The sequence below is a fragment of the Cydia pomonella genome, chromosome 12, assembly GCF_033807575.1.
Source record: "Cydia pomonella isolate Wapato2018A chromosome 12, ilCydPomo1, whole genome shotgun sequence".
Lineage (NCBI taxonomy): Eukaryota > Metazoa > Arthropoda > Insecta > Lepidoptera > Tortricidae > Cydia > Cydia pomonella.
In genome coordinates, this window is record NC_084714.1 from 17,966,008 (window position 1) to 17,990,849 (window position 24,842).

The 24,842-nt window shown below is 37.4% G+C and overlaps 2 protein-coding genes across 4 annotated transcripts in view; one reads left to right on the top strand and one right to left on the bottom strand.

Moving 5' to 3' along the window:
- LOC133523759 (adenylate cyclase type 2-like) overlaps nucleotides 1-24,842 on the bottom strand; it is a 302,517-nt gene that overhangs the window by 149,919 nt on the left and 127,756 nt on the right. For all 3 annotated transcript variants that reach the window (XM_061859471.1, XM_061859470.1, XM_061859473.1), the window contains exons 4-5: nucleotides 23,679-23,807; nucleotides 6,370-6,564 (exon numbers count right to left, since the gene is read on the bottom strand). In XM_061859471.1, coding sequence (XP_061715455.1) covers nucleotides 6,370-6,564; nucleotides 23,679-23,807 — 324 coding nt within the window. The remainder of the gene's footprint in view (nucleotides 1-6,369; nucleotides 6,565-23,678; nucleotides 23,808-24,842) is intronic.
- The window catches only part of LOC133523760 (pre-mRNA-splicing factor ATP-dependent RNA helicase PRP16), a 454,093-nt gene that overhangs the window by 123,809 nt on the left and 305,442 nt on the right, over nucleotides 1-24,842 (top strand). The window lies entirely within an intron of this gene.

A 24,842-nucleotide genomic window follows, 5' to 3' on the forward strand; every position in this document is an offset into this window, starting at 1 on the left:
GACATTATACAATTTATCCGTGTAATTATTATTATTATTATTATTGTTACACTTAATCAAGACTCCGTAATTAATTTTGGAAAATTTACCGAGCTGCAGTATACTGCTAACATTACGAGACACAACGTGATATGAAATTACTAGATACGAGCTTTTTAAAGTAACTGCCAACAAGCGTTGACGGTTACTTTAAAAAGCTCGTATCTCGAAACTTGTGTTTTGCGACCCGATTTATTTTGTATGGTTTGTATTTTCATTGTATTTCTAAGCAAAATCTATCTCATTATACTTCGTAGCTCCTATGCTAACCACCGTTAAAATATTCGCCCGTATTGAATTTACACACTGCACATGTAACTACGTAATTAATAGCCCACAACTGTAAAAAAAAATCCTAATAGGTAATATTTTAATCAATAAATAACAAGTCTCAAAGTTATATCTTAACCTTTAACCTAATAACCTTTGATGATCCCACTCTTTTTGGGCCCCTAATATTTTATTCAGTCTGGTACAATTCAAAAGGAAGCTTCAAGTCTCTGGACATATTTTTTTTAATACCACGTCGGTGGCAAACAAGCATACGGCCCGCCTTTGGTAAGCAGTCACCGTAGCCTATAGACGCCTGCAACTCCAGAGGTGTTACATGCGCGTTGCCGACCCTTTATATTTGGTTTTGCAAGTATCTTCCACGCGCTGGTATTTGAAATTAAATTTGGTTTTGTCATACTATAGAAGAAGCCCTGAAAATCTAATTCAGGTAAGTAGGAGGTAATTTAATTTCCTTTTCTGTGTCAAAGTTATTACGTATGTTTATGGGGCTTTTCACCCTTCATACTTTGTCACAATAACCATGATTTGAATCTTCACAATAATCTCCAGTAAATAAAAAAGTTTTGGTGGATAAAGAGTTGTCACCATCTGTAGGATGTCCCAAATACCCCTCGTATCGTAGGAAGTGTGTGCAAATGCAAGACGAAATAGATATGGCCACTGACTGACCAATATGTTATTTAGGGGAATATTAAAGAAGATTTCCTTAGTGTACTACAAACAGCCTTACTAATCCCATTGAGATCTCGCCAAGTTTATCTGGAGAGACTTGAGGACGTGACTGACAAAAATTGTCGAAGGAAAAGTTATACAGGTGAATTCAAACCACATGATATGATACCTGTACTAAAGGATATACAAGAAATACAAAAAATAACATTAGATACTGTTCTAGGATGTCTTAATTCAAAACAACGACGGTTAACATTTTTGGTTTAAATGTATATAATTAGGTATATTATTGTTTTCTTAGGGAAAACTTTTTTCTATTCTTAAACTTAAATTACGCATTGTTAAATATAAATATAGCAATAATGTTGATATACATCTTTGTTAATTACATATTTATTATATATCTAAATTGAAAAAATCAAATCAGATTTTCACTCTTATTTTCTATACGAATATTTCCTTTCTAGTTTGACCTTTGAAGCCTTTGGAGGTGACATTGCATACGGCAATTATAGTTTATTGCCACTGGATTCACGTCACGCATTGTTGCGTCTAGTGCCTAATTCGTGTAGTATGTCGAATCCAGGATATCTAGACTGCTGAATAAAACTATAGCGGACTGTAAACACTAATTTAATTACTGGTAATTACAGAGGTAGTTATAATTATTTTTGGCGCGACGCGATATGTGTGCGTTCCGCGAGCCGTAAGTTCGATTCTGACCGTCCCCCCGCGGACCGGCCCCGGTCCCCGTCGCTGGCTAACCGGTCCGGTGACGTGACGGTGGACGTCATCGCTGTTGCTGTGGAGTTAACTCGATGCGGCGGCGGGCTTGTCGCCAACACGCATGTTATTTTATTTGAAAATATTACTCATAATTACGCCGTAACGACGTAACCTCAATAATCCCTACACCATCACAAAATGTCAATGGGCTCCACAGCTATTCGTTTGTGACATTTTTTTACAGTGAAATAACTTAGAACATTTAACAACCGGAGTCGCCTTTAAGTGATTACCCTGCAGTCGAAAACCTGGGCCAATGGTCATACTTATTGTATGGCCTGAAGTTTATCTGACATGCCTATTTGTACGTTACGTACAAATAGCCGTACATTTGACGTGCCCCTCTCACCCAAAAATCGGCAGACTGTTTTGTACAGAAACTTACAGATAAGGCGCCTCCAGTTGTTAAATACATAGATAACATGCCATTAAATTAAATTAAAAATATATTTAGTTATATCAAGAAATTAGCATTCCAAGAGAGTACAATGATCCCCACACTAGGCTCAGCCTGTAACGTGGGAATCTCAGAGAAATATTAATTAAGTATATAGTGGTTTAATCCAAAGTGACTCCAAGGATCTGAAACTAAACTGCTCCTTAAATCTACACATTTATTCTCAGTCTGTTTCATAAATTGAGATGGGTAAGTATCATATTTATAAATAATTCGTCCAACCAATACATAAGATAGTACAGATAACACTACAACAACATAAGGTCATATGGTCACTAAACACGTGATCTTGGCTAAATGGGCCGATTATTTGTATCGTTTTTTATCGTCAGATTTCAATTACATTTTGCGAATAGATAGTTTCCTGTTTTGTACAATATAAGCGCAATTTCACCGAATGTCCTAAATAATCTTTCCCCAGCTTTACGAAGACGTATGGAATTTTGTAACTCAACGGAAAATTAAATAGGTACATTTTTTGTCTCAAATTAGGTTTTCGTTTTTGTTCCACCCAAAATAGCTCTTCAAACTTACCCATTTTCATCAAAATCTGACGAAAAAAAATAGACAACAAAATAATAAATTATTTACAAAAATTTCATATCAAAACCAAGCTTTTATCGCTGACTGTACTTTTCTTTCAACAGGCAACGAGTACTCGTCAATACAATTCTAACAAACACAAAAGGCGTTGTTTTATCACAGAGTTTCTATGGCCGCCTTCTGTGTCCATCATGACATCAGCTCGACGGTACCATAATATAACATAGTCACCGAATTGAAATGAATTTGAAGGTTCCGCTCAATCGAATAATGAAAAGTGGGTCTAATTTGCTTTGCAAAATTTGACCCAAACATACATACTACAAACATTGCAAGTTATACAAAAGTTTGTAAAATCGGCCCAAATGGTAGCAGATGCCCTTAAGTATTGAAACTAAGGGTTTACAACAACAAAGTGACGATAAACAGTTTGACGACTCAATATAGACAAGATATAGAGGTAACACCACAATCACGCACGCCCGTAGGGTCTTTACCCACACGAACCTATAACATGACCTTGGTCAAATGGTAGCCGACGGCCTTATTGCAACTGGGGCGGTAACGGTCATCCACTTGTCATGCCGCGCACGGAGCGGGAATGTTTCCATTGCGTACTTGAAATTGGCTAACATGAACTTTTGGCCTTTGACTGACGTAGTGTAAATGTCTACTCGTAACAGTTGAAGGATTTAATAACCGGGGACGCCTTGTCTGTAATTTTATGTACAAAACAGTATGCCGATTTTTGCGGGGTAGAACACGTCAAATATATGGCTATCTGTACGTAACGTACAAATAGTCATGTGATAAACGTCAGTCCATACAATTCATATGACCATTGGCCGAGGTTTTCGACAGAGGGATAAGCTCTTAAAGGCGACTTCGGTTGTTAAATCCTCCAAGGTCTAACGCGACGTCATTGCTTCTGTTTTATAATTCATAAAGTATCTATTTATGAATTAGAAATAAAATAAAATAAAATGAAAATCTTAATTTCAGGCAACTAGTGGCCCATAAAGAAAAACCTTAAAACTAACATACATATTATACTAGAAGCGCTGGTGGCCTAGCGGTAAAAGCGTGCGAATCGTAAGGAAACCGGAGTAATCCCAATAAGGCCTAGTTTACCCTCTGAATTTGAAGGTCAGATGGCAGTCGCTTTCGTAAAAACTAGTGCCTACGCCAATTCTTGGGATTAGTTGCCAAGCGGACCCAGGCTCCCATGAGCCGTGGCAAAATGCCGGGACTACGCGAGAAAGATGATGACCTATTTATGAATTACAAATAAGTACAGTAGGCACTCGCTAATTCGGCTCCCGATATTTTCCCCCTTTGCCAGATTTTTGGAACTGCCGGATTCAATTCAAAATTCAAATATGTATTCTGCAAGTAAGCCTCAAGGGCTCATTTACAAGTCAATGCAACATTTATAGTAATATCATATAGTGGCATGAAAAATACATAACAACATTTATAAATACAACAGACAAGGTTAGTGGACTTGTATGGGAAATAAAAGCATGAAAACAAACACGTGGCACTACCGAACAATGCAACCGCTCTGTAATCCGTCGTTCGGATGTGTGAACTGCCGGTTATAGAGTGGCCTATCTAAGACGCTAACTGCGGGATTATACAGTGGCCCATCTAAGACGCTAATAACCGTATTATAGAGAGGCACATCTATGACGCTATCTGTCGGATTATAAAGTGGCCTAGGACGGTAACTGCCAGATTATAGAGTGGCCCATCTAAGACGCTAACTGCCGGATTACCAAGCGCGTGCTGTTCCTTGCTTTGAAATCTTATAGCTATAATTAAAACATTTATTAACCTCAAATCATCATGAAGAGAGCAAAATTATTTTCAAATAATTATAAATACGTGACTGCCGCCGGGCAAACATCTCACTTGTCGCTTGCCATAAGGACGCTTTGTCAGATTATTCATATAAAGATACAAGCAAATCTCGTTCTTGTGGCAAGCGATAAAGTGGGATGATTTGTCGGCCGCGGTCACATATATATTCGTTTTTACCGTGAGACAATGGACACAGTCAAGACGTTTGTCAGTCATAAAGCAAAATGTCACCCATTATAATTCATTATTTCGGGATAATGTTGTTCTGAAAACACGGGAAGGTAATGCTCTCATTTCTTTCAGACCTTTTAAGCCGCTTTTGTTAGGTTTTAAATGTTCTTTTCACTTTTCATCCCGTGATTCTCGTGGAACGACCCAACTTCAAAAAGTGGTTCTTTACCATATTTTTAATGCTGTTTGATCTTCGTATTGTATTGCAATAAAATTAGAGATTATGAAATTAAGAAAAACTTCTATGGTAATTTTTTTATCGTGGGAAGTTATTTAAGGTTTGATTCGCAAATGAACTGCCTGCGTAGCGAATATGCCAATCGTAGCGTAAATAGTCATCTCTCTCTATCATTCTTCCAAATTAGTGCGACAGTGACAGTTGCGTTTCTTTCGCTACAAAGTGTAGACGATTTGCACGTTGGCTACGCACTCTGGTATGAGATTTATATTATTTTGTCGATGTTTTCCCTACCTTGGCTACATAATATTTATACGTGTGTGATTATGACAAAGAGCAGCAGCTTTCTCTCACTTGCACTCTAGAAACGGCGCTCGAGGCAGGTCCAGAGGGCCCACCGTGAACCACGTTCTACGTGTTGCATCTCTGTCGCACTTGTAAATTCTTACGTAAGTGTGGCAGGGAGGCAATATAGGCATGTCGAACGTGGTTCGTGGTAGGCCCTCTGGTGCCAAAGGCGACCCAGCACTCAAATATTTTTCACTTTTTTTTAGTAAAGAATTAGTCAAATTATGTTTCGTCCCTTTCTTACAAATACATAAGTCTAAATGACAGAAGAAGACAAACGATTCAGGCCTGTAATGCGTTTATGAATAACGCCAAGAGACCAATAATATCTTTGTTTAGCAGTTAGAGAATGGTAGATAATTTTGACGTGTAGTTTGATCCACTATTTTTGAACCTGATTGTACATACCTCAACATCGATGAACGAGGGACTAACAAAGAGCTCGAATTTTCAGCTGCAGGCGTATTTCAAATCCACTTGATTCCTTGTCGCTGCGTAGAGATACAGCCTCGCTCTGTATTTTCTATAGCATGTATTACGGGGAGTGTTCCGAGGAAATGCTTGGATTAATCCCTGCCGCTTCTTTCCGCCAGCGCCCTACGCGACAACATTTCCATCTTCACCACTTAGATGGTTGGACGCTCAACTGTGCGTGTCTCCCGAAACTTCCGGCCTCGCTCTCTCGTCTCTCCAGAAACTATGGAATAATCGTTCCTGGCCGACACGACGTTCAAACTTTCAAGAAAAGAGCGTATTCCCATCTCAAAGGCTGGCAATGCACTCACAACCTCTCCGGTGTTGTGGGTGTCCATGGGCGACGGTAATCGCTTACCAACAGGGGATTTGTCTGCTCGATTACCTCCTATATAAAAAAAGAGATATGCTCTGCTTCTCACACTCCTGCTCGAAGCAGGAAATGGTGCCGAAGAACTTACTGCACGATCGGAACTACACTTACCTCAGCAGCGATGTACGCAGGTATGACAGAGAGCAACAGTCTCTCTTGTTGCTCTCGCTCGCACTCCAGCTTAACACGCTGTTCCAGACAAGTTCTGGTGCCGGCGAAGGTGTTCCGATGCGCTCGCTCGGTCAACGCTCGGTAGTACAGCCCAATGCCGCTTGCTGAGATCAGGAGGGCCAGTTCACAGCATAGCTGGGACAGAAAAAAATATGAATAGAATCGGAACTTTCTTAATATTAGCTAACCTAGTAAAGGCCGTCTAGCCTAGTTGGGAGTGACCCTGTCTACGAAGCAGGAGGCCCCAGGTTCGAATCCTAGTAAGGGCATTTATTTATGTGTATCCCGAATATTTAGATGTATCTAAGTATGTATTTGTTGTTTGTAAGTATGTACTTATATCTTTGCCTACTTCTTATAAATAAATATAAATAAATAAATATTATAGGACATTATTACACAAATTGACTAAGTCCCACAGTAAGCTCAATAAGGCTTGTATTGAGTGTACTTAGACAACGATATATATAATATATAAATATTTATAAATACTTAAATACATAGAAAACACCCATGACTCAGAAACAAATATCCATGCTCATCACACGAATAAATGCCCTTACCATATTAATGATATTAGATAGACATTTTACGTAGGATACGTACCTCTAGTGTTGTCTTTATTTTGTTACGTAAAAATAGATACATTGTTTTTTCTGAGCTTTCCACATCAATAAATCAAAATGAATTACTTTTTTGGGTACCTACTGTAACGAAATTTATACACATACAAGGTAAATAGACAATGACCTTTTATTCGGACTCATAGGATGAGCAAACGAGGAAAATTTTGATTCAAGTCAACTCTGATTCAAAGTGATGTAGACACGCAAGTAGGTAGGTATGTATCTTGAGTCATGGTTGGTTAATTTTTATGGGGCGTCTGACTCGTTTGGTACTTTATTCCTTTGCTCGTGGAAAATTTGCTTAAAATCATCATAAGTATCCACTTTGGTACCAAGATCAAGTAAGTGTACTCAAATGTGGTTATGGTTGATTAAGATCTTTATGACACGTTTTGATGTAAGTATTCTAATTTTAACATTTCTCAGGGGCAAAGAGTTTCCTTAGTCTCTTCGGTATGCTGCATAAATCGCAAAGCATAACATGGTATGGCAAGACAGCATTTTCAGACTTAGAGACTTTGAATTTTTATAACTAGTACAGTCAATAGCAACAGTAACTGAAGAAACAACGCCCCAAATGTATCTGCTAAACTGGACTAATTTTTCAAATAGAAATATATCTCTACAATTTGTGTTCAAAAGTATTTGTAACAGTTTAATTTTATTGTTCGACATATCTATTTTTATTAAGGTTTACTATAAGGAAATAGTGGATGCTTTTAACAGATGGAGTAAGTGACCGACACCAATATCATCGGCGAATCGAAAGCCCGCAGACTTCTGGTTCGGTTACCTACTGTGAATGGGAGAGGATCGGACTGTCAAGCAAGCGTTCTTGGGACGACCGACTGGTGAGTCGACCCAGGTATCGCTGGGAAGACAGTGAGGCGGAGGATCTGCTTCAGCTTTACTTCAGTAACTGGCAGGAAGTTGCGCAGGATCGGGACAGGTGGCATACATGCATGGACCCGGGTATGTCCTTAAACTACGTCCAAAAGAGAGGTATGGGCAATGTGAATGTCATCTCGCCTTGTGTGGTAGGGCACAGCACAGCAGATGTCATTCCAGATCTAGAGCAGAGCCCAACTGGGGAAGTACCTCCACCTTACAGAAAATCGCAGCCAAATAACACTTGACCCTACTCATAGTGTTGTGTTCCTGCCGGTGAGTAAGGTTGCCAGAGCTCAACGAGGGGGGTGGGGTTAGGGTCGGCAACGCGCATGTAACTCCTCTGGAGTTGCAGGTGTACCTAGGCTACGGAGACTGCTTACCATCAGGCAGGCCGTATGCTTGTTTGCCACCGACGTAGTATAAAAAAAAAAAAAAATGCTCCCGTTTTAGAGACCAAGATTATTTTTGGGTCACTGAGCCAATAAAGTAAGTAAGTAAGATGCTTTTGACGCGTAATCTGATTCGCTACTTTGGATGCTGACTGTACTTCGGAAAGTGCCAACATTTTCAAAGTATATGTTTTACCTGGCAAAGTGAATTGAAGAACACGGGGAAGGCAAAAACCGACCGTTTTTACATTTTCACGTGTTATGCGTTAATTTGAACGTATACTCATGTAGCCCTACTTCATTATCGGTTATCACTGTCACTTGTCACTCACGCCCATAACGACCTTTTAATGTTTTATTTCCGTCACACGCGTTCGAAGGTCACAATGTCAAGGCTTTTCAGCGCACGAGCAAACTCTAATAAATTTTTTGACTTAAGGAAAATATGCTGTCTTTTCCCTTTTCATTTCGAGATTTACAAAGCATGTGTTGGGACTTGAAAATCTAAGTAGTTATTTACCTAATAATGGGGTCTGAAACAAACCGTTTCAAAAATTCTTCCCCGCTTTTTTGAATTGCAGTTTTCTAGTAATAATGGTCACTGAGCTAAGTCGAGTACTCACAGACGGATGGACAGTTGACTACGGAACCCTAAAAAACACTTGGCAATGAAATGTATTCAATCACCTCAATCGATAACCTACCTAACCTAACCCTCCCTTTGTTACATGACAATGTTCATACCTTGAGCAAATTTAGACAACATAATTTAACCCTCCCATAGCTGCGTAGCGATACGTCCTGAATATTGAGTTAAGCTTATGAGCCTCTAAGAAGGTATGATGAAGGTTATTAATGTGAGGATGGGCCCTTATTTGATCCCACAGGTAAATTTCGAATCCCGTTTTTTGGACAGAAAAGAACCTTCTCCTCTTTCGAAGTCGATTATGTAGCCTAAATCCCAGTCCATAAGTTTGAAAACCGGCTTATATCTATGACAATAAAAACTGAGATTTTCATGCGGTGGATACTACTTATGTACGTACTCATTGACATCAGTACCCCTAGTGTAATTTTAGTCGATAGCGAAACGTGACGTACGCGGTTGCGTTAAGTCTCATTTTGTATGGGTTTTTGAACAGCGCGCCAAGCGGGACGTTTTGGAAAGTCAAAAATCTCATACAAAATGACACTTAACGCAAACGCGTACGTCACGTTTCGCTGTCGAAAATATTTACACTAGGGGTACTGAAAATAAAATAGTAAAAACGTCTTACTTAAATTCCGGTTACGATAATTGCCAATTCAATATTTTGTAAGGCAGTTAAAAAGGACGATACCTGTGTAGTACAGCTCTTGTTTTCCACAATGTTGTGCAGATTAGTCAAATCTAATCTTTAATAACATGACAATATGAATTAAAGCAAGCATCTTCGTGAATGACACGATCTATAACTTTGTCCAAGTTTCTATTTATTAATCTTTTTCATAATATATTAGGATGGCTTAATATTTAGAGTGTATTAATCTTATAAAAAAAAATGTTAAAGCTGGCAAACTTCAACCCATAGACTGTTATACTGTTCACTTCTTCTACAATAGTCCCAGTGTTGGCTGCGACCGGTTCATGGGTGTCTATATTTGCGCATGTGAATGAGTTCCAGCAGGCGTTTTAATACATAAGTAGGGAGGATATGCCGATTCCAGCTCACTTTAGGTATTTATCTTCCCCCCCCTCCCCCCTCTCACCCCCCCCCCTCCCCCCCCCAAGTGTGATGTAAATGTTACATCTGGTAACATTTACATCACACTTTTTAGAAAAGGGAGTTTCTAAACCTAAGTATGTCGTTAACTAGCAAAGTCGAGTATATCTGTATGTGAATAATAAATAAATATCGAATATCCAGGTATTCAAGAAAAATACATTTTTATATCCGGTTGTAACCACTCTATATTATGTAATAGGTATTTTTTAGCTGACCTAATTCCGATTCCTGGTACTGGTGAACTTATTTATACCACGTCGGTGGCAAACACGAATACTGTCCGCCTGATGATAAACTGTCATCGTAGCATATGGACGCCTGCAACTTTTTTTTTATACCACGTCAGTGGCAAACACGAATACTGCCCGCCTGGTGATAAGCTGTCACCGTAGCCTATGGATGCCTGCAACTTTTTTTTTTATACCATGTCGGTGGCAAACACGAATACTGTCCGCCTGATGATAAACTGTCACCGTAGCCTATGGATGCCTGCAACTTTTTTTTTATACCACGTCGGTGGCAAACACTGCCCGCCTGGTGATAAGCTGTCAACGTAGCCTATGGATGCCTGCAACTTTTTTTTTATACCATGTCGGTGGCAAACACGAATACTGCCCGCCTGATGATAAGCTGTCACCGTAGCCTATGGATGCCTGCAACTTCTAAGTTGTTACATGCGCGTTGTCGATCACTGGTATTGGTGAACATTTTTATACCACGTTGGTGGCAAACAAGAATACGACCCATCTGATGCTAAGCAATCACTGTAGCCTATGGATCATGCGCGTTGTTGATCATTAAAGTATGCGAAATGTTGTGAAATTGCATACGGCGCGACCTGCCTGATTGTAAGTGTAGTCAGTGTAGCCTTTGGACGCCTGCAACTTCAAAGTTGTCACATGCGCGTTGCCTCGCCCCAGTTTGCGTGTTTGAGGACTACTAACGTATTCTAATCTAGAAGAACTTGTGTTATACAACTATTTCTACAAGTCATGGAATTGAATAAATATAACATCACTCAATTTCTCGATCCTGCATTTTATAATTATGTACTGAGACGTCGGTGGCAAACAACCATACAGTCCGCTCAAGTAAGCACCCTAGCCTATGGACGCTTGCAAGTACTATTGTATGTACTGGTGAATGTTTATTTTCGGTTGGTTTTGGTCAGATAAACGCCAGTCCATACAATAAGTATGACCATTGGGCGAGGTTTTCGACAGAGGGGTAAGCTCTTAAAGGCGACTCCGGTTTAAATGCTCTAAGGATTGTAGGCATTTAACGGAAAATTTGAGGAAATATTCAACCTTAAACGCTTTGAAATAAGCTTCATTAATAATTCACGAGAGCTGATATTTGCTTGTAATTTCATACAAAATATTAAGCACAGTAGACCTTAAATACGGCTTACCATATTACCATACCGTATTAAACCTTAAGCACTTTGAAATAATACAATACTTAATTCACGAAGACTGATATTTGCTTGTAACTTCATACAAAATATTAAGGACGGTAGATCTTATTAACCGTAAAACTCTATCTGTCAAAATCAAATATATTCTAGATTAACATAAAGAATAATGACAAACAACGATCAACTCTAAGTACTAGAAATAAAGTAGAATTTTACTCGAATCGGCCGGCTGTAATGCGACATGCATAATTGAGGCGATGGAATAAAAGTTTCACTTTAAGGGGCTCCCTAGTGCCAATGACCTTCGATCTGAATCCCCTTAGTTACCTTACCTTACCATAGCTAGTAGCCAGCTTACCATATTTACTTCAAGTTTATTGTCTTCGAGATATTTGGCATCAAAGTTGAACAATTTTAGGCCAAAAAACTGGTTTTCTGGACATAACTTTTGTGTTAGTTAACTAGTTAGTTTAAAATTAAAATCTCTGACGAGTTTTTAGAGACGACAGACGAACCCAAATGTGTAGATTTCGTATATGTAAAACCCTTCACAGCAATCGAGTAACGAAAAAAGTGTTTTTATAGACAATATTTAAAAAAATCATAAATAAATAAGTGTTCATGTTTCTTTTAAAATCGGCAGACCAGAATGGAGATAAAATATTGAAGACCCGATAGCCGTTCGTCATAAAATTCTATCTATAGTGCAAATGTAGGAGTAACGACTCAAAACTTGTCAAAAATCTGGACTGGGGACTGTGACAAGAACAAACAATAGCAACGCCTTCTCTGCTACTCCTACTGAAAGATAAATAGGACTATCCCGTTCGGTCATTTCCCCCACCGCTCATGCCATGGTTCAGAGAAATGTTATCATAAATGAGACCACATTACCGGCAACCTGCCACTAGCGCATACGCATTCTAAAATTAATTAAAAATCAGAAAATAACAATGGAGTACGTAATTGAGCTCGTTGTGAGGCTGTGGTTCAGTAACAAGGGGTTGGGGTATAATTATAAATGCGGAGATAGCGACGAAACAAATATTGCTTTCATCTCATCAATCGAGGCGCTAGCACCTGACGTGGACATCTACAAGTGGGAGGCAGCCCGGAGCGATCTGAAGAAGCTGATCAAAGAGATTTTGGAGGAGAGGTCCGTCCTCCAGTTACACTCGGGATACCATGCGGAGGGGCTACTGCTGGAGGTGCTAAGGAAACACAACATTAGATCATTGCTCTCCGTGCCTGTTAAACAGAAAACTTTAATCTGGAAAGACGCGGGGTTGTGGTTCGTGGAGGTGATTAACCCGAAAATCATAAAAAATATATATGTGTTTGCGGACTAAGAATAATTGTATTTGTATGCATTCCGAAAATAAAAAAGTTTAAAAGTGAATGACTAATTATTTATTTATTTACCAATCATTTAGGTATTTTTTTTTTTGAGCCCTTCTAATGTACATTCTAAAATTTCTAAAAAAGATCACGTTATAAAAGTTTTGAAATAATTAATAGTTCGGTTATACTATTGTTTTATATTTTATAATTTTACCTTGATTTTTTCATTTTTTGTTAGTTTTCACCCTTATTCTAAAACTTATTTTAAACAAAGTATCAATTTTATTAAAACTTAATGACGTGATCTTGTGAAGTGTGTATACATATTAGAAGGGCTCTACGAGGCAAAATATTTTTATGCTAAATATTTTTTTTTTTTACGATTTACAAAAGACGTTCGAGAAAAATGTTTTAACTAATAATTGCCTAACTTGTTGAAAAAGTAACCTTAAGGCGAAGGGTAGAGCAAACTCTTTCCATACAAACTTTGTGCGCGTTTTTCTTCGTTTGTGTTTGCGCTATAGTTATTATTTTTGGTAAATATGCTTATTTTTCTGTTACCTAGGGCATGTATTATTTTTTTTGTATTTTTTTTTCAAATAAAGAAAAATTTGTACATCAAGTTCTACGTATATCCAATATATACAAGCAAAAAATGAGATTAAATGCTATTAGTGCCAAAACTAACGAATAAAACTTGCACAAGGTTTGTATGGAGAATGCCTTGCCCTACCCTGCGCCTTAAGATAAATTTCTAACAGTAGTACATTCCTTGATATGTTTAATAAAATACCATATTTTTTCCAAATTACGATAATTGAATACCTTTAAAATAATATTTAATGTTACGTACTCGCTTTTTCACGCCGCGTACGCATCCCGAATATAAAATATAATATAACAATAATGAGGCGCGGAGAGCTGGCTGTGTTCAGCGGTTGAATAAAAAGTATAGGTACATAATGGAGCACAATAAAATTCTGCAAGTGAGGACTTTTGTGTTGGAAATTTCCTTCTCTTTAATAATATTAGTAAAAAAAAATTGTCTAGTACTTTTGAAATATTTTGTGTAAAAAAACACGACCAAAAAGAAGTATAAATTAAAAAAAAAAACGCCTTTTTACGTTTTATTTGCATGCCCCGGGGTCTTGGGTGCGAGAGTGTTTAACGCTAGCCAAAAATAGGAAAAAATAAATAAATATATAAACTATTTTCATATTTCTAGATGCATTTGGAGTTTATCACCTATTTTTAATCAATAGTTTGGTAACGATTTTGCAATAAACAAAGTTAGAAATACACGAAATCATTCTCACACCCAAAACCCCGGGGTATGTTATGTTTATTAGGCCTGAGATACATTTTTAAAAGTTTTAATTGCGTAAGTAGGGACACAGCTATACTACAGAATGAGAGATGAATATAATTATCTCATTCTAACTAATAGCTTTGTCCCCGTTCACGTAATTAAATGAAAGAGAATTTGAAATAGAGGTGCATTATCAAGAAGTAAATTTACTGCCATCTTTCGACACATGATTAAAACTTTTAGAACGCCAGTAAATTTACTGTGGCTACATAGTTACTATTTCAAATTCTCTTTAGTAAAACGTACAAGTGTATCTCAGGCCTTAGTGTATGTAAATTAACCTGGTCAGTCAGACCCAGGACAATAAATCAAGTTTACAGGTAAAGTTGAAACGGCCAAAGCGTGTGCGAGAGAGTTGTTCCTGGACTTGAATACAAAGTGTAACATTTCATGCAAATTGAGGAAACTGTCGGGAATGCAGCACAGAAAACGAATGTCATTTATCATTTTAAAAGTGTCATCCAGTTTTAGGTACTCACTTGTATTTGTGTATAAATGTACAAATAAATACAGTGGAACCTCGATAGCACACATCTGAAGGAAAACGCCATAAAGTTCGTGTTAACGAGTAATTGAGATAAAAGGTAGTAAATTTTTGACAAAAACTTCATTTTTAGTACAAGATAGACATAGAGCAAGATCCCAGAGCCGCCAGAAATTACTTATTTTCTCATGAATAAAATGTATGGGATAAGATAGTGTTAATAATTTGTACTTTTAATGTCTGCATACTTGCTATATTGGCCCGACGGCCATTTGTCCGGTACAAGGTGCTAAAGTTAGGTAAAAATACTTTAAAAAATTTATTAAATTCTCATGGCTTCTTTTTATGTATGTTTTAGAAAATATTGTGAAAAATTGATAATCAACATTGCCAGACCATTTCCGCCGGCGGTAACTATTACCAGACGCTTTAAAGCTGTCAACATACATACATTTTCACTCATGATTTTTTATATATGATACTCAGGTGAAGATGTATTTGTGTGAAACTTTATGTGGGTCTGGGGATGGTTGGGCCCCTGCAATTCTGGCTACTTACAAAATGGTTTGTACTCGTAATAGTTAACTGAGTATCATATACATAATTATAAACATCAAGAGTAAGAATGTAAGTAAAGTAACAATATTATTTTGACAGTTTTAAAGCGTCTGGTAATACTTACCGCCGACAGAAATGGTCTGGCAATGTTGATTATCAATTTTTAAACAATGTTTTCTAAAACATACATAAAAATCAGCCATGAAAATATTGAGAAAAGTTAGTAATATTTTTACCAATCTTTAGAACCTTGTACCGAACAAATGGCCGTCGGGCCAATATAGCAAGATGCAGACATTAAAAGTACATACTAACACTATATTATCCCATAGATTTTATTCATGAGAAAATAAGTAAGTTCCGGCGGCTCTGGGATCTTGTACTAATAGATAGAATACTCTTTATTGGCACAACTTAGTAAAAAGGGTAAAAAGCAACAACAACAAACAAGCTTTTATCGCTGACTGTAATTTTCTTTCCACAGGTAAATAATACTCAATGAATAAATTCTAACCACCCCAAACACAATTAGTTTGTGTTGCTTTATCACAGAGTTCCCACCTCCTGTTTCCATCATCAGATCAGCTCCATATCATCACAATAATACATTGTCATCCAATTTAAATACGCAAAATTTCAGCCGGAAATCGGGAAGTGGATCAAATTTAGCTTCCAAAAATTTACGCACATAAACTAACATAGGTACTAACAGGGCAAGTTAATTATAAGCTAATAAAAACCCGCGCGATTGCCATATTTTCCGTCGCAAATTACGCGCGGCGCGCCATATCTTTTGTTTCCTTCTAATTTCCTGACTTTACGCCCCCTCTTTAAACAAAGTTAAATAAAAGATTATAAAAACCCGCGCGATTGCCATATCTTCCGTCGCAAATTTCGTGCGGCGCGCCATTTCTTTCGTTTCCTTTTGATTTCCTGGCTTTACTCCCTCTTTTTAAACAAACAAAGAAAAAGAAATACCTAGATTTTTTTATTCGTAAAAACACAAGTAGTCAATAGACATAGATAACATAAACGGACCGACAGACGGACATGACGAACTATAAGGGTTCCGTTTTTTGCCATTTGGCTACGGAACTCTAAAAAGAGAACATAGTAAGAATAAACTATAAGGTGTCACGACTACTGGCGACTTCCACCGCTGATCTTCCGATAAGCATTCTAAATCTCCTATATTTACTAGATAAGCAGAAATATGAGTACATTACAGACACGGCACCGCCAGACATATCGTCTATTGCACTATAGTTCCTTGCCCGGGTAATCCCATCACGTGAATACGTGGAATAGAAATTACTTTCCGTCCGTTACAAACTTTAACAGAAGAAACTAAATCTTATATATATTTAGTCTTATATATTTAATATGAAACTGAATCTGTTTGCCCCTAAGTTTTATACTTTTGCTTACAATAAAAAGATTTCTGATTTTGGTTAGTTTAGTACATGATATCATTTAAATAGTTGTCTAGCAAAGAATATTCAAGGATTTCAGTTTTGTTGAAACTGATAACACTATAATTTTTTTAAAGATTTTTTTTGTGAGTATGGGTCTTTGTTTATGTGAGTTCCTGCGGTGGCAGCATGGTTCCATTTTTATCACTTGTCACCCGTTACTTTCGGGCTTACCTACATACTTGTTAGAACGTGACAGGCATGCTGATAAATGATAAAGAGCCGACCATCAAAACCCTACTGGTGTTCGATTTCTTAACCGAAATAAATGATGAAAGTGTTCAAAAACCATTTTTATATATAACATTTGAAACTTTCGCGTTTTGAATACAGTTTAAAACAAAATTTAAACCGGATCTATCGCGAATTTATTTGTAATTTGTATATAGCTTAAAAAACGATTAATGATTCCCTGTGGTTCAAAGTATCTCAGTTTACCTACCGGTAGTTGACAAGTAGTCAAGTATGTATATTAATGTTCACCAATTTTTTTTCGTGTTTTTGCAATCCTAGCCACGATTAATTCTAACAAAATATGGTAAAAACCTGTTCCCAAAGATTTATCTCCAAACAAACTTAAATAACTTAACTTCACAAATTCTCTTATTTTGAAGTTATTTGTAAAGAAGTCGTAAAAGCGTTAGTACTCTTAGTAACCTGAACGCAAAATTCTTAACTTTATGTCCACGATTTCAATCTTCAATTGAATTACTAAGATCGTGGAGAAAATTAGATATATTCGTTAACGATCTTAATTTTTCGGTTAGGCTATGTCTTAGTGGGTACTGTCGATTCTAGTTTCTTTATCATTCATTACACACAATTATGAAATTAATGACTACGAAATCTAATTTCAGCAGATAGAATATAATATAAGTGCATTTAAAATTTTAGAATCTGACCTATTAACACTGACGTATAATAAAGGAAGAGAAGAAAGTTATTTATTATTATTGTTTATTAAAAATGAGTGTAAAAGTTAAAAGAAGTGTTTCCACTAAAAACGGTTCATTTTAGCGTTTTCTACATCAACACTTCATATTAATAATACCTAAACTCGTCCTTCAACATCCTCGTACGATGCATATGCAGGCGCCTGCACAAAACAAATGAGCAAAGATATCCAATTACGACACGTAGCTTATCGCGCGCTGGCAGGCGCTCGCAATGAACTAGAAAGGTTCGCAGCTTCGCACGTCTAGGAGTATTTTATTTGAGATACAGTAGCTGGTTGGGTTGAATTTTAACTACAGTTTGACTATTGTTTATGCAGATATATATTGAGAGTTTATTGTTTGTGCATTTTATAATGACAGTAAAATAGTAAAAAATGTAAACATATTTAACATAACCATAGGCTCATTAAAAAATGATTTTAAAACGTAGTAAAGATTTAATTAAGCATAAAGATACATTGTTTTCATCATGCTTCATCGTGTTTAGCTATAAATTTCGATAAATATTGGAAACTGTAGGTCTAGAACTGTTTATTTCGTAATAAATAAATAAATAAATAAATAATTTGACGACCGGTTTGGCCTAGTGGGTAGTGACCCTGCCTACGAAGCTGATGGTCCCGGGTTCAAATCCTGGTAAGGGCATTTATTCGTGTGATGAGCATGGATATTTGTTCCTGAGTCATGGGTGTTTTCTATGTATTTAAGTATTTATAAATATTTATATATTATATATATCGTTGTCTAAGTACCCTCAACACAAGCCTTATTGAGCTTACTGTGGGACTTAGTCAATTTGTGTAATAATGTCCTATAATATTTATTTATTTATTTATTTATAAATAAAAATCCTTTATAGATGCTTCGGTCATACAAATAAAATTTTATAATTATGTTTTTGCGATATTTTTTATACATTACTAATGCCCGGAATGATTAACTTTTCCTGATTGTTTCATCATACCTCTCTGATAAGTAATTGACAATACTTAAATATATAAGAATATAAAAGTACATAAAGATCTTCATGCAACGTAAGGGATTTGCGTAATCTGATCACCTAACCCATTTTCCTGAGAAGCCAACAGAACAAAGCACAATTTAAAGGTCTTGCTCTTGACAATTTGAAGTGCTTTAAACCAGTTTCTCTAGAGACAATGTAGAGATTCCCAAGAGCTTTAGTCTAACTTAACCGTCTCCTGTACAACCGAGCTTCAAAACCATTGTTCTCCACGCTAGCGAACAGGGGCGTTATTCCGATGGCCTAACAAGTAGGAGCGAGTTGGTGATGTGAACCAAAATAAGGATCTCTAACTTAATTGTATGTATTAATTTTGTTGAGGCGCGCAATCATCATTATTACATGTAACACCTGTAAGATTTCCACTACTAGATATACTTCCGCGCCTTTCCCAAGGGTCTTCATATCTAACGACCAATCATGCACTGCCCTGTTCTCCACGATATAGACGAGATCGTAGGTCCTCCTTTTTGGGGAAAAGCCTAACTTAAACTGCATCTTCCATTTCTCGGACACAACTAAAAAACCTTCGTGTTCCATCGGCCATCGGTTTTACGGATCACAGTTATTTGACAACTAATGTTACTTGGCTGTCTTGCAATTGGTACACAAGCAATCGAATTAACATTAGCGTGTATAAGAAAAACGTACGTGGCTCGTGGTATGAATTAAAAAAATTGTTTCTTAGTTAACCGCTACAGGCACTGTACAATTTATTTTATAACGGTCTCGCTAACGAATAACGAATTGTTCATATTATAGTACGGGCCCCGTAAACTATTAGATTTCAAAAGTACCTACCCAACCTAGAGGTCATGTTCAGGGGACGACTCATTTCGCCCGCCGTCGCGCGACCAATATCAACACTTGAACAGGATTTGCTCTCAACTCCAGGAGATAAGGGCGAACAATCACAACAATAACTTGGTTTCCCGCCCTTCATTTGTTTTCTTTCGCTCTGCAGCTTCAAAAGGGATAAGGAGTAAACCTTACTGGGTTTCTTAGGGAAAAACCTGTAGCAAATATTATTTTCCTTCAGGATTGTTTTCCTTCTGAATAACGAAAAGCGGAAGATATTTTATCTCCAATGTACTTAAAATAATTATTTCCTGTATCTGTTTTTGTGTCTAGTCAATGCCAAACTTTATAAAATTATTGAGGTTCTACTGTAGTTGATTAAAATGTCGCTAGTTTTTAGTTACAAGAATTACGGTATACCGAAATATATTTTCAATTCATTTTATAGGCCGCGGGTCAGCAGCATATTTCGTCAATCATCGCCTCCCAGCTGATACTTTGTCAGATGATAGTTTAGATCCTGTTTTAAACTAAAAAAAAACCGTCAGACGGTTCTATCACGGTGGAATGACCGTCAGCTGTAAAAAGAACAATTAATAAATTTAAGAATCATGTAAAGCGTAAACTTATTTCTAAAGCTTATTATACCACACAAGACTACATGAATGATAAAACAACGTGGGATTAATTGTGATTCGAAATGATTAATTATTTATTATATTTGAATAATGATGATGAAATGGATATTCCAATGCATGTATTTCCTTTGTTGTTTTTATTATACATTTGTTTGACATTTAGAATTTATTCTAGAAACAATCTAGACTAGTATTTTTTATACATTTTTTTTTGTATGACTATATTTTGTGAATTTTTTAGTATTAAATTTGATCTATGAATTATATTCATTAGTATTATATATGTAATAATATTTACAACATCAATAAATTGCTCTGATAATTAGCTTAAGATAATTATATGTAATACTATCTTACTATTCATAAGTGCTTGTTGCTAGGCCTACATGAATAAAGTATATTTGAATTGAATTGAATTGAACATGTAAAAAATATGCGTCTTACCACTTCATGTGCGGCAAAGTATGCGTAATGTGTAAAATGCGTAATCCGTTGATAGCTTTTAAGGCGTTTACGCCTGATGAAATGCTACATGGAATCATGCATTCATGATTTGCTATTGCTATTATAAAAGGTATAGCGCTTATTTTTTACATGTTCATGCGACCAGCTGATGTTCTTACCACCGCGATATAACCGGCAGACGATTTTTTTAATTATCAACAGCATCTGAACTTTCATTTGACAAAGTATCAAACGGGAGGTGATGAGAATATTTTTTTTTGTTTCACGTGTTTCGGTGGTTGTCATTCCTCAACCCACCAACGAAGCAGCAGCTGACGTCCTCGAGGGTCCATCATACCTAGCCGTTACACGAGTTTTCAGCCGGGAGGCGATTGATCATGGAAATTGTTCCTGGCTCGCGGTCTATTACTGTTAGCTCGAAATGTAGGTAGGTACTGTACTAGGTACATATCAGAGCTTAGCAGAACTGTGCAAACAAAAATGTACAAACGCATGAATATTCAACAGAAGTTGCATGTTACAACCTCCCGAACGATTTAACAAAATGGTTATAGTCGACGGCAAAAGCGTGTACCTTCATCCAAATTTTCATTTTAATTACATACTAGAACTTTTCGCTGTTGACTGAAAAAATTCACTATGAAATCTGTTTAAACTAAACTAAGCATATTTTATTTTTGTATTTTATTTTATTATAAATTGTTTTACAAAAAAGTGTGACCTTATAATATACTCGTCATATATGACATGTAAAGTGTGTGTATATTGCGGACGTCGATTCTAAAATTATTTTGCTGTCGGATGAAAGAGGCGCCTGACGCCCGTTGGCTCGTTGGGTGGATGACATTCGAAAAATCGCGGGACACTTCTGGATGCGACTAGCCCAGGCCCCAAGAGAGGCCCATGCTGGAGGCTAAAATGATGATGATGATATATAATATATACAAGAATTGCTTTAAAGGTATAAGACATTTAACATAACACATAAAATAGCCTATTATTTTCCTAATGTAAAACCTTCGTGATGTATACTAAAAGAATGATTTCCCCTATACTCTGAGATTATTACATTGCATTGAACTGTAACTTAACTATATCTTTAATCTAATTATAATTTAATTTATTAATTTCTATAGGTACATAATTAACGAGTATTTTATTGGTTTGTATACCCTTAACTTGCTGCTGGACGCGCGGGGTCTCGTGTCACAATTACCTATTATACTAGGAGGTCCCAGCCCTTTCTCAATTTGTAACACAATGATTGTGACCATTAAACGATTTTTCATTTTCATTTTCAACATGACGTTAAACACAGTTAGCCTCTGTTCATCAATGACCTGAACAAACTTTGTTAAATGGGGCATCCACAACTACTTTCCTATTTGAAAAAGGTACTAAACGATATTGAGTCCTAAGTAAAAGGGACCTTGATGTTTAGGTGCTTATATCGTAAAGTGGCCTATTTATATTGGACCGGTGTCAAAAAAGGCGTAAGCCTCTAGTCCATTACGGTTCCTTTTTGTAATTATGACGCATATGAACTCCGTAGAGTTAGAACCTTTTTTAGAAACTTAGTTGCTGAATAGGTGTCCGCTTCGCTAGATATTTAAGTATTGAGAGTGTGTACTTACGTGTAGTTTTAGAGGTCGATACTTTATTTTTATGCCTTCTAGCCTAGTCAGTAGGTAGTGACTCTGCCTAGTGCCTACGAAGCAGGAGGTCCCAGGTCGAACCTTGGTAAGTGCATTTAATTGTGTGTTCATCACGATTATTCTGCTCCTAAGTTATGAATGTTATCTATGTTTCTAAGTATTTATTTATCTATACCTATAAGTATGTATATCGCCACTTAGTACCCATAGTACAAGTTTAGATTGGTTTGGTTTTATTTTATTTATTTATTCTGCAATAGCTTCTTATTCATCCAAGCTTCAATTTCTATCTATTTCTATTAATTTTTTTGGTAGTATTTTGTATGTTATTATATATATAGTCCTCCTCATCGATTTCGATGACGGCGACCTCAGCAATTACGGATTACGCCGATTATGGGCCCTAATGTGGCTGGCCATGCCGAACTTGGTCTTAAAGACTCTTTTGCAGGTGTTACAATATAGTTGACCAGACGCGTTGTATGTATATGTGTAAGAGGCCTTCGGTCTCTCTTTGCGTTGTTGGCGTTTGGTATCTAAGGCATTTAGGCGGTTTTCCTCAAACGATTTGATGTGGTTAAAAATGGTGGACCGCCAAGATGCTCTGTATGAGACGGGCTATGTTTGGGCCACCTTTTCTAGGCCGCTCCTCTGTGCAGTGGAAAGCAGAGCGATCCTAAATAGGGCTGCTTTGTCGCCAGTCGTGCTGCCGAACCCAGAGTCCCGCCTCGGTCGACTCCGTGAGCGACCACTCTCTCCTGGCCGCCTACGTGCAGGACGCCAACTAAGATCTCGGTACATCGATACCTTAATTTCACTTCTACTAAACTTCAACGCCTTTAAATCTTAATCGTTTCGTCTATGAAGCCGACAACTAAGTAAATTTTTAAGTCTTGAATTGGTTTAGGATCATTTAACTTATACCTAGTTACATTTTAACATATATGTTTTTGAATAAGTAATATAAGCATACCAAAGAGCCCAATCAAAAACACCAGGAATTGACCCAAACATTGACCGACAACTAAAGGATCGACTACACTGGAACTTGACGTAGTCAGCATACACGCAGCAGTGATACGTCGTCTTAGTTTAAGGCCTTAGTGGACGCCTGAGTTGGGCGTGCAGCGGGGCGGGGCATTCGGCGTGCCTATTAAACAAATGCAAACGTATAGGAGCGACCTTAGTGCACGCTGCTTATGAGCCCGACGCCACGCTGCACGCCCGCTGATCGCTTTGCTTCGAGCGTCCACTCAGGCCTTACACTTATGCGTTGCGTTTTTGTTTTGCTGCGTCTACGGTGCCCTAGCATCGTCTCGGCAGCGAGGTCCTTAACGCGTCAAATAAAATATTAATTTTCATATGTATGATATTGATGGGATAAAGAAAACTCATCAACAAACCTGCAAATGAAACTTGTTCTCCGCGTTATGAGGCCCGAGGCCGAGGGCGAGGCCCATGTAGGCTATCGTGAGGGCCGCAGACATGGCCAGGGCTATGGAGCGGGCTATGGGCATCATTGTGTGTACCATCTGCAACAAAAGGGGAAGTTGGCAATGTATTGTAAATATGCGATTATTGAATTATGAAGAAAAGCATGTATTCACGGAGGTATTGGTTTCTAAGCGACTTGCCATCAGATCATCCAACCTCTCTGGGTTTACCAGGACTTATTGAGATTAATTCATTTCCTCGCAATTTTTGTTTTGACTGAAGAATAAAATTATGTGTCACAAGTTTCAAGAAATTCGTTGCTACGAGCCGAAAGTTTAAAGGCTACGTCAGACGTCCCCGGAACGATCATAATGGCGATTGTTAAGCAGACGTATCTACGATATGCACGATTTGAATCAATGCATTCATTATTCTAAAGCTTCAAGACTGTCTAGTTAAACGAAAAAAGAACAATAAGAAGCAATTGGGATTGCACATACAGAAACAATCAATCGCCTTTAATCAAGCTGCAATTGACAATGGTTTCAATCTGGGTGCTCGTTTTGGAGCCGTATAAAAAATGCTACAACGGGGAATGCTAAGCCACTAAGCTACGTGCAGGCCACGTGTATAAATATAGCCTTTGTTCGTGCCTGAAATCCACAGTTGTGTCAGACACAAGGCTCTCAAACACACAAAGCTTAACCGTTAGTTTGATGCAACAGGAAATAGGTTTCTATAGTAAATTCATGTGGCAAAGCCACGAGGAAGACTGATTTTCTCTGCAATTCTTGTAGCAAAGCAACTTCGAGGAAGCCGGTTTCTAATCCAAGATTAAATCTGTATGTACGCGTACAGTATGCGGAGTTATCTGACCGCTATGTATACTATATATATACTCTCCCGGCCGGTTTCGACCACGGCGACGGTTTCAGCTCCGTTGTTGAATATGTTCGTGTGCTCGATGTGGCTCGCGTAGCCGATTTTATTTGCGAAGACCCGTGCACCTGACGGGCTGACCGCTATGTATATAAGGCGGCAAAGGTGGTTAGATTTATCTGCTGTTGACTGAACGCGAAAACCAGAGTCACATTAACACATTTAAATATCCATTTGGTAATACAACTACATAC